The sequence below is a fragment of the Nestor notabilis genome, unplaced genomic scaffold (genome assembly GCF_000696875.1).
Source record: "Nestor notabilis isolate BGI_N333 unplaced genomic scaffold, ASM69687v1 scaffold5124, whole genome shotgun sequence".
Classification (NCBI taxonomy): Eukaryota; Metazoa; Chordata; class Aves; order Psittaciformes; family Psittacidae; genus Nestor; species Nestor notabilis.
The window spans coordinates 1-9,452 of NW_009925923.1; the positions used below are offsets into that span (position 1 = coordinate 1).

General features: G+C 50.2%; 1 protein-coding gene across 1 annotated transcript; it reads right to left on the minus strand.

Annotated features, from left to right (window-relative positions):
* Positions 1-121: 121 nt before the first annotated feature.
* On the minus strand, positions 122-5,049 carry LOC104404749 (target of Myb protein 1; the record flags this gene model as incomplete). Its single annotated transcript, XM_010013268.1, has 6 exons — positions 4,979-5,049; positions 2,388-2,468; positions 1,075-1,153; positions 782-931; positions 517-651; positions 122-268 (listed from the first exon to the last, which is right to left on the minus strand). Coding segments are annotated over exons 2-6 (549 nt in total), but the record flags the coding sequence as incomplete, so codon positions are not given.
* Between the last annotated feature and the right edge of the window lie 4,403 nt (positions 5,050-9,452).

Consider the following 9,452-nt stretch of genomic DNA (forward strand, 5'->3'; position numbering starts at 1 on the left):
GCCAAATTCCCTTACCTCTGAACGCAACACAGAGGCTGAGGAAGGACCAAGACAGGGTTTATGAAACAGCCCCCAAATGCAGAGAGAGTCAGCAACACCATGGGGATCATGCCTAACTCACCTGCTCTGGTGTGGGTGTGATGGGTGCATCACTGGATGTGCCTCTCCCGGTGGGCAGGGTGACAGGGTGGAGGATGGACTCTATCTGCTGAGGGGAGTTGACCCCAGGTGAGTTCTGCCCAGACTGGGATTCGGAGCTGTACACAGTCTACACACAGAGGTGGGAAAAGTCAAAGAGAGATGTTAGACACTCACAGCTGACAGGATGGTGGAATTAGCAGACAAATGTTGATGGCAACTCCCCATCTGCTTTCAAAAGCTCTTTCAGCAAAGAGGCTGTCCTGAAGCTTCTCACTTCCCAAAAGCCCTCTAAATGCAAGCTAGAGTTCCTGAAGCCCCTCACAGCTTCAGAACGGCAGCTGCCCAGCACCCTTTACTTCAGCAATGTTCCCATACCCTCTGTGGTGTGTGGATGGGTGACAGCATGTCCAGATCAGTCATGGGGAACTCCAGGCCTTTCCGTCTCAGGTCTTCATACACAGCAACAACACCAGTCAAGTCCGGTGAGCTGCGGAAGGCGTCTGCCCAGGACTAGGAAGAAGAAGACAGCACAGGCCAATGTGATTTACAGGAGTCTTTTGTACAAACACCTTCTTCAGTACAAACACCTAAAGACTAACAGTGTCTGAACTGGCACAGATGCTCACGCTTCTTGTCTCACCTGGATGAGGGTCAGCACCTTGTCATGCACTATGGCAGGTGGATTGTTCTTCGGCAGGATTGTTCTCACCAGGACACCTTCTACAAAGTCCTGGCTGGATACAAGGACATGGAAGCGATGGCCGCAGTTTTTGACGCATGTCTCCAGGACCTTCAGAGGCAATGAAGCATTAGCTAGAGACTTCTCTGCTTATGTGTTTGCCTTGTTGGTTTTAAGTACTTGTGTTTTTTCAGCCAGGGACTCAGCTTTACAGCAGGATATCACAGAGCTGAGAAAGAGCCCTGACCACTCACCGTCAATGCCAGCATAACTTCGTGGAAGTTCTTATTCCCTACAATTCTCTTCTTAATGGCTCGGAAGGCATCTTTGGGCCTGCAGGAAAAATCAAAGAAAGACCATCAGAAGGTTGAGACGCACCTAGAAAGAGGCAAAGCAAAACAGCCACTGGCTCTGGATGACCCATACACTCAGCAGGTGACCTTCCCCACCATGTTTTCAGGACACCTTGAAGCAATGGCTGGTAAAGCTGTCTGCCTGTCAAGCTGCAAGAGTGGGGTCCTGCTGATGAGTGCTATTACTGAAACTGGAGGCCTCTGTGCTGATGTCTGCAACAACTCAGGGTGTTGAGGAGTCCAGGAGTGTATTGGTCTGTGGAGCAGCATGGTTGCTGTGGATGGGCATTAGCAGGCCAATGGGACAGCCATGATGCCAGGAGGGTACAACTGTGTTATCAGGTGCTCAAAACCAAAACACTAAGAGGCCACAGCTTGGGACTGAGAACGGTGGACAGAGACAGGTGTATTTGCACTGTGGGGATAGCATGGAAAAGAACTGGTGACACACCTGTGAGCAAAGATGTTTGACTTTGTTTTCACAGAACTGTGAAGCTGAAAACTGGGCTTGCTAACCCTCTGTCAGCATCACTGGGGGGTAGGACAGCAGGGGTGAAACCTGCATTTTTTATTCCATGTAGCACCTTCCTTTTTACATGCTGCTCTTTATATCTCCACTGTGACAAGAAGCAGCCCCCTTGAATTCACTGGCAAATCCCCAGATCCAGAGCTAATGCATCTGGCAGATTTCTGAACACCTTTCCAAAGGGAAAGGGGACAAGGCCTCCCCCACCCACTTTGCGTATGTCTGAGTGACTGTACATGAAAGTACCTGAGAAGTGAACCCCAGCAGGACTTGCACACTCAGAGGACTGAATAGCAGCCTGAGATTTTCCTCTCTCCTCAGTCACCAGCCTGCAGATTTTTACATTCCCAGGGGAAAGAAAGAGAGGGGTATGAAGGAGGGATAAACTGAAGTGGAAGAATTGCACATATGCCTTTGGAAGATGCGAGGCAGCCTGGCTTGAACTGAGGTTTTCCTGGGGACCCTGAAGGCCTGTTTTAATGGCTCCCAGCTCTCACAAAGATAATGGGGAAGTATCTGCTGTGACAGCTTTGCTGTGGCTCTAGGTCTCCCAGCAGAGTCTTGTCTAAGGGACTGTTGGAAAAGCTAGCTTATTACCTCCACCAGTGCATGCTGCCACTGCACTCTAGGGATGCAGTGTTACAGGGTGTGCTGAGACCTGCTGCTGGATGCGTGCCAGCTCCCTTACCCTTCTTCAGTCTCGTTAATGATGTCGCAGATCTCCATGTTGAGAGCCCAGTCCTCGCTCCGCAGGGACCCATCGGTAGCTCTCTCTGGAAAACAGAAACCAAGACAGGGCAAGGCTAAAAGCAGCCCTGGCACTCTCACAGGCTGTTCAGCTGTCAGAATACCCCAGAGCCCAGCCTCCCTCTCCCTGGCTTCCATCACAACAGGCAAGGCGGTGAACGCGGCTGCGAAGTCCGGGTCACTAAGTGTTCCCCACTAGGTGTCACCACCGCAAAGCACATGGCTGGCCCGCGTTGGCACGGGTGGTTGCTCAACTTCGCCCATGCCACCCATGCTACTGACACACAAACACACACTGCACGATCGCTGGTGTCCTGCACACGAAGGGAGGGGGCTCAGCACGGCTCCAGCTCCACAGCTGGAGAAAAGTGGGATTATCTGCTTTGTTGCTGCAGGGCTGGAAACTTTGAGTTTAGTTGGCTCACGCTGACACAGATCCAGTGTCAATGGCACCACTGTTGCTTTGCATTAAATTAGGGAGACAAAAGAAATCAAACCCCTTATTTGTACATGGGGCCTACAAAACCAACCAAGCAAACATGAACAGCCAAAGTGGGGCTCTCTCTCATTTCACATTTACTCTTCTCTCCTGAACTTCTGGCCTCTGGGGATTATGGACACAAGTGGCTGATGTTGAAGCAATACTGCTTCAGCTTTGATTGTGTCCCCTTTAATTAGGAATTCCTCAGTCAGCCCTGATGTTATTCAAGGCAGAGATTTGGGAAATGAGCAGCTATTACTGAGAGCACCAGTGTCTCCACCCTATAATCAGTCATGCCTTGGCCCCAGCCACACTGACTGACTGATGCCTTCAGGGGCACCACCAGAGGCTGGGGGAAAGAGAACTGCCAGTGGGGCAGGCAGGGCCCAGGCACTCTCCAGACCACTGGAAACCAGAGACACGCAGCAGATGGCAAACAGAGGACAAGAACCGTCCTTCACAGCTCTCTCATCCTGTAGAACGCCTGACCTAGCACTGGGGCAAGAGATTTCAAACTAGCCAGACCGGTTTAGCACCTACCAGGTGCTCTTCCAGAGAGCTCAGACTCAACAAGGTACTTAGAGTAGTGCCTGCATTTCCAAAACTGCTCTCCATGCAGAATCTGGAGCTGGCCCTTGCTGCTGCGGTTCTTCTACTACCCCTTTGGAGAGGCTCTTCCTCTGCAGAGCTGCCTTTTTCTGCCTTTGACCCAGCAGATAATGATCCCTTTGCGGGAATGAAATGAAGCACCCATTCAAGCAGTAATGGGATAGGACCAAAACACAGGGAAAAGATCTGTTTTAACTCCTGCCTGGGTAAGCACATCCATCATGTTTGGGGATGTTCTGTTTTTAAGGGTCAGGCAAAGAGCTATTCACAGCACTGCGCAATGCAGCCTCTTACACACGTGTCCCTACCACAGATTACACATCACAGCATACAGGTACCTATCTGTACCTTATCACAATCCAACCGTCACCTTCTCTGTTGGCTGCAGAATGTATTGACTACACTGTGATTACACTGATTACATTGTGGCCACAGCCAGATGCAAGAGGGCAAACAAGGGAAGGAGTGGCAGAACGTTCTTGATGCTCTTTCACCTTTCTCAAAGTCTGGCTATTACTGTGATATCCTGAAGGCCCCTTGATTCAGGTGATCTTTTCTCACTTTGAGTATTAATTTATATAGGAATCCTGGTCTCTTGCAGATCTGAGCTTCCTCAGTGAGGCACAGGAGGTAGCATCACACTGGATGATGTGGTGGAGAATATAACCAGGGCAGTGGGCTACAGGGGAGCATGTCTGCTGGACCAGGGCATAGACCAATGAATGCATGAAGCTGTTGTAATGCATGGGGGGAATGTTCTCTGTCAGGGCTCCTTTGGGACCAGGACTTGATATAGCAACAGAGCTCCAGGTTCCCTCCTGCTCTGGGACACCACATGGCCAGGGGAGACTGCCTGCAGGTCAGGTTGGTCAGATGGATTTGGCACACGTGGTCACAAAGCCGCCCTTCACTTGTGCTCTCCTCTGGCATCTCCTGATCATGATACACGTTGGTTTGAACCCCAGCCTAGTCAGAGGTTTCTCTGTACTGTTTGCTGCCTCTGGCAACGACGCACACAAACCAATCACATAAGGAACGCTCTACTGAAAGAAAGTCCACATCCACTCTTCTCACCCCTGAAGAAAAACACTGCACGTGGAAGGAAAAACCACACAGGTCAGGAAAGGGGGTGAGCCTGATGGGAAGCTCTGAGCTATGGGAGAAACTAAGGATGAAACGAAACCTGCCTTTAACCACCAAGTCCTTGCTGTTCAAGTCTCCTCAACCCTCCTTGTGCTTATTTTCACTGTACACAAAAACGAACTGAGTCTGCAAACACCCTTCCTTCAGTTCCCTAAGTTTGGCGGCACTCTGTAACCTGCTCCCCACCACCACCACCCCTTTTCCTCCAAACATTCCAGTCCTGCCAAGGTCAGGCCGCAGGTTTGCTTTTCAGTCAGGAATGCAAATAAACTGTGCATGCTCCTTCGCTTGGTGGCCACTTAGGGCAAAATGGGGCTTCCTCAGAGGTGACACACACTGCCCTGCTGTCACCCTACAGCGCTGTGGTCATCCTGCTCCTGTCATACCCATTCACACGCTGGTCAATGAAGAACTGCAGGAAAGTGGCAAATCTGCTCAACAGAGACTCAACAAATACAAAGCTAGAAGAGCAGTATTAGGGCCGCTGGAAAACAGGAGCATGTTTCAAGGACTACGAGACATTTTCAAGGAGAAAGTGCTTGAATTTACCCAGTACAGATTAAGACCTGGCCTAGCTAGCCTTGGGAGAGCTGCAGCTAACGCTCCTTAAATCCTCCTTGCTTGCTTGCTGTCAAAGCCTAGTAAGATATGTCGGCGTTTTCTCTGAAATCCTGAACTTTATCCCTTTTATTAATGCCTGCCGAAGGGAAGGAAACAAAGTCTATTCATCAGTCACATGAAGGATCAGGGTGGCTGGCCCCATTTCATCAGCCGTAATTAGCACATGAACTCTCTGCCCCTCACGAAATCTGAGCCTGGGATGGCTGGGGACAGCAGCAAGACCCTAAAAACAGAGAGCACAGGAGGGAGGGCACGGCTGCCCGCCCAGTGCTTTGCCTGGTGGAGCTCATCAGGCAGCCTCTACTTATGTGTGCAAACGAGAACTCCCCCCGGAGGAGGTTATCGGAGACCTTATGAATGCCATCTCCCTCCAAGCCTGAAACCAAGTGGCTGTTGAATGTACAGGAGGCCCTTCCTGGGGCCACTTCAAAGCCACATTGTTTTGGCAGCCAGTCCGGCTCCCGGGGTGTGACAGCACTGGGGTTTGTCTGATTCCAGTCTGCTGCCTCACAAATTGCTCGGATCGACCCAGAACCGCTGGGGACTGTGGTACGGGTTGAACCAGAGCATCAACTCTTTTTCTGCCTGGCATTTGATGTGCTCCTGCTGACTGCAAGTGGGTTATAAAAGTTAGGCGGAATCATCAGATAAGAACTCGGAGCTGGGCATAACTGCCACAGCAGAGCTGTACCCTGCTTCGTGCTGTGAGTCAATGTCACAGCTTTGCTTCTTGTTGAGTGTGTTGTCTCTGCCCTGGTGGCAGGAGAGAGCCCACTGTGGGACTGGCAATCCCACCCAGCCATGCACACCGGCACTACAGCCAATAGCCTGGAGAAGTACAGGAACCAGGGACAGAAGATCCTGTTTGCTCCCCATCACAGATCTGAAGCACTCAAAACCAGCCAAGCGCCGTTCAGAAGCCTGTGACATGCTCTGCTATAGCTCATCAGACTGCGTGTCTCTCCTCCACGTCAAGCCTTTAACCAGCATTCCCTGCCGTGCTCTGTCTCGCTGGCTTTACACTCCTCAGCAAAGCATCTGAAGCACCTTCTCACCCATTCAGCAGGTGTTTGAGGGCACCAGCATTTCGTTGCATGAGACAGCATAGGTTCAGCACAAAGCAATGCAACAGTCCTTTCTCCCAACCTTCCTTCAGTTCATACTCCCCCTGGCCCAAATCAGCATCCTGTACAAAGAAAGCCTCCTTGCTAAGCCTCGTGCTTTCACTCCCTTTGAGGGAATTTCAGCACCAGCTCAGTCAGGACTCCACCATTTAGCTGTACTGCTCCTCTGAAGACAGAGGGGACAATGTGCTTTCTAGAGAGAACAGAGGTATGGCTCCAGACCTAATTCAAGGATGGTGATGGACACAGACTTGTGCTGCTGACATAGTGCTGTGGGTATTTGGGTCCCCAAACTTCTCCTGCTCCTTTCCTGTGACTCAGCTGATAGTCCTAGGGATCAAAACAACCTTTCAATTGCTGCCTTTGCCCCTTCTCCTCCAGACAGATTGGGCACAGCAGGCAAGGCAGTACTCTTTTGAGAAGCGATACCTTGCAGGGCCCCATCTGGCTCTACTGAGAGGAGAGCATTACTGACGACAGTTGCTGCCCACCAGCTCCCAAGGTCCCAACTCACAGAGGGGTGCAGGGGCACCTGCAAGCTGGGATCCAAACGGCTATGGGGATTTTTCTGGCATATTGCGCTGTATCTGCCCCTCTTCCTCACCCATGAGCCTCTCTTAGCTGCTGCCTCTCTGCAGTCTCAACTTCTCCTGGTTTTCATGCTTATAGCAACCCCCAACCATAAAAAAACCCTCTTCAACTCTATGCTTACACCGTTACTTCTTCCTCTTGCCTGCTCTCACTCACTGAAATAACCCGTCTTTGTCCCTTTTGGTATTGCTGTAATTACTAGTTATTCCAGACTTCCAGGGTCAGGAGAGAGCACTGGTGGTTTCCTCTCCATTCTCTCACCCAGAGCACCACCTTGAAATTAGACTTTCCGTTTTTAAGTTTCTCTTAGCTCCTAGATGGAAGTGCAGTGGATTTCCCTTTGGCGGGGGGGGGGGGGGGGGTCCAGGAGGTGTGTCGGCGGGGGGGGGGGGGCGGTAATCCAAATGATGATGCTTCAGCACTCTTTGGAAAACTTCCCACTGGTCGGAAGTACTGTGTTTAAAAAAAAACAACCCACATACAACAAAAGCAAATACCAAAAATTCTCCAAACAAACAAGTCTGTACTCATCTTACTCGGGAAGAGACATCACAGTCCAAAACCAGCACAGAGGCAGCTTTTGTGACTAAATCTCAGGACTGGGTGTAAGAAGTTAGAAAACCTACTCCTCTGCAATTGACTCATTCTGTGACTGATCACTGAGATTACCTGAGCATCGGTTTCCTTGTCAGCAAAATAAATGGGACTTACTAGGTTAACACAGATGAAGGAATCTGAGAACGTTGCTGCAGTGTGCCACAGAGGATTGTATTTTTTGTGCCTTAGCCTTTACCTAAAGCTATTTTAGACTTTATAGGCTCTGTCAGGTATACACGACTTTGCCCAACTAATTTGCAAGGACACAGACAGCCCAAAGCAGCAGCGCTGTGCAGGTTTGGTGCTCAGGCTCATGGGCTCAACATGCAGCTGCCACAGACCTACCAAACAAGTCTGGGTAAGTCATCTTTGCGTCTCAAATTAAACAGGGAAGATAGCATTTATCCGTGTCCCCGGGATGTTGATAGGTGACGTTCAAAGGGAAAAAACATTCATATTTTCAGTCACCAGCCCTTTCAAGTCTCCATACTGAGTTCCTTTCTCATACACTGCAATTACTCCACCCCTTCAGACTCCCATAACCTGAAGTAACCCAAACCATCAACATCTCTCTACTGTCATACCTCTGATATTAACAACTCCAAACTCCTCTTTGACAACACTCTTGAAATACTTTTTTGTTCTTTTTTTGTTTGTTTTTTTTTTTTTGTTCGGTTTTGGTTTTGCTTTTTATTGCTTGAAAATCCCATCTTTAACTGAAGCAAAGCCCAGGGGGAACCCACTTGCAATCTGGTTGATGTATTGATCAGAAGATTCAGAGGACTTGAAGAGACCTGTGACATCTAAAGATAACTTCAGATTGCCTCTACCCAAACACAAAAATGTATCTGACACACTCACTGAGGGAATCAAAGTACATTCATTCTGGAAAGGGAGAGATGGCTTAGCCTGGAAAGCGTGATGAAACATGTGACATTCATCTGCAGAGAGGTTAAAGATCATCTGAGGTTTTTGTTACAGAAAACCTTCCGTGGGGAACCTTCCCCCACCTTGCTATAGTGTGTCTCACCTACCTCTCCCAGCGCTGGAGAGCAGCACATCGCAGTGCCCTTCACCCATCATTTGGACAGTGCTCTTGGGGAGCCTCTAAAACAAGCGATGCTTATAAAAGCATTACCTAAAGCAGCTGCTTGCTCCCTTCCCACCCCAGCGCAGCAGCCTGTTCACCCATGCAAGCACACCAGAGCCTACTCAATCAGGGACAAGATGTTCACAGCGAAGAACAGAGGTCTGCCCAGGTGACACAAAGCAAGGTGAAGCAAGTGTGTACATTTATAGATGACTGTTGCATGAGCTGGAAAGTTTAAATGGGCAACACTTAAACACCCTTCAAGCACAACTTGCACGCGCTTAGACAATGGGAAGAAAGATTCTGAGTACTTTAAGAACTGCATCTCTATTTTGAGAGCTGTGTAGCTGTCGACGCTCTTGTGCTTTCTAACTATAGCATCTCTTTGCTCCACTTTCTCAGGCTGCGTCCTTCTCTTGTGTTCATCTAGTTGACCTGAGCACAGGGACTAAGTCAGACACAGGGTGGATCCCACTGCCGGGGCTCGTACTGTGCCCCATGAGAAAGCCTGCGGCTTTCCACAGAGCCATCGTTACCTACCCCTTGTCCTAGACCTCCGTGCTGAGAAGTTCAGGGTGGGCAGCCCATTCCGGGGTGCGCAGAGAGCTCGTCTTTCAGGTGAGGAACACCGACCCGGCTGGGTGAGCCGCAGTGCCCCCCGGCAGCCTCCAGCTCGGTGACGGCCGCCACCGGCCACCCTGTTACCTCAGGGAGAGCAAACCCCCTTCCCGCCTGGAACGCGACAGCAAC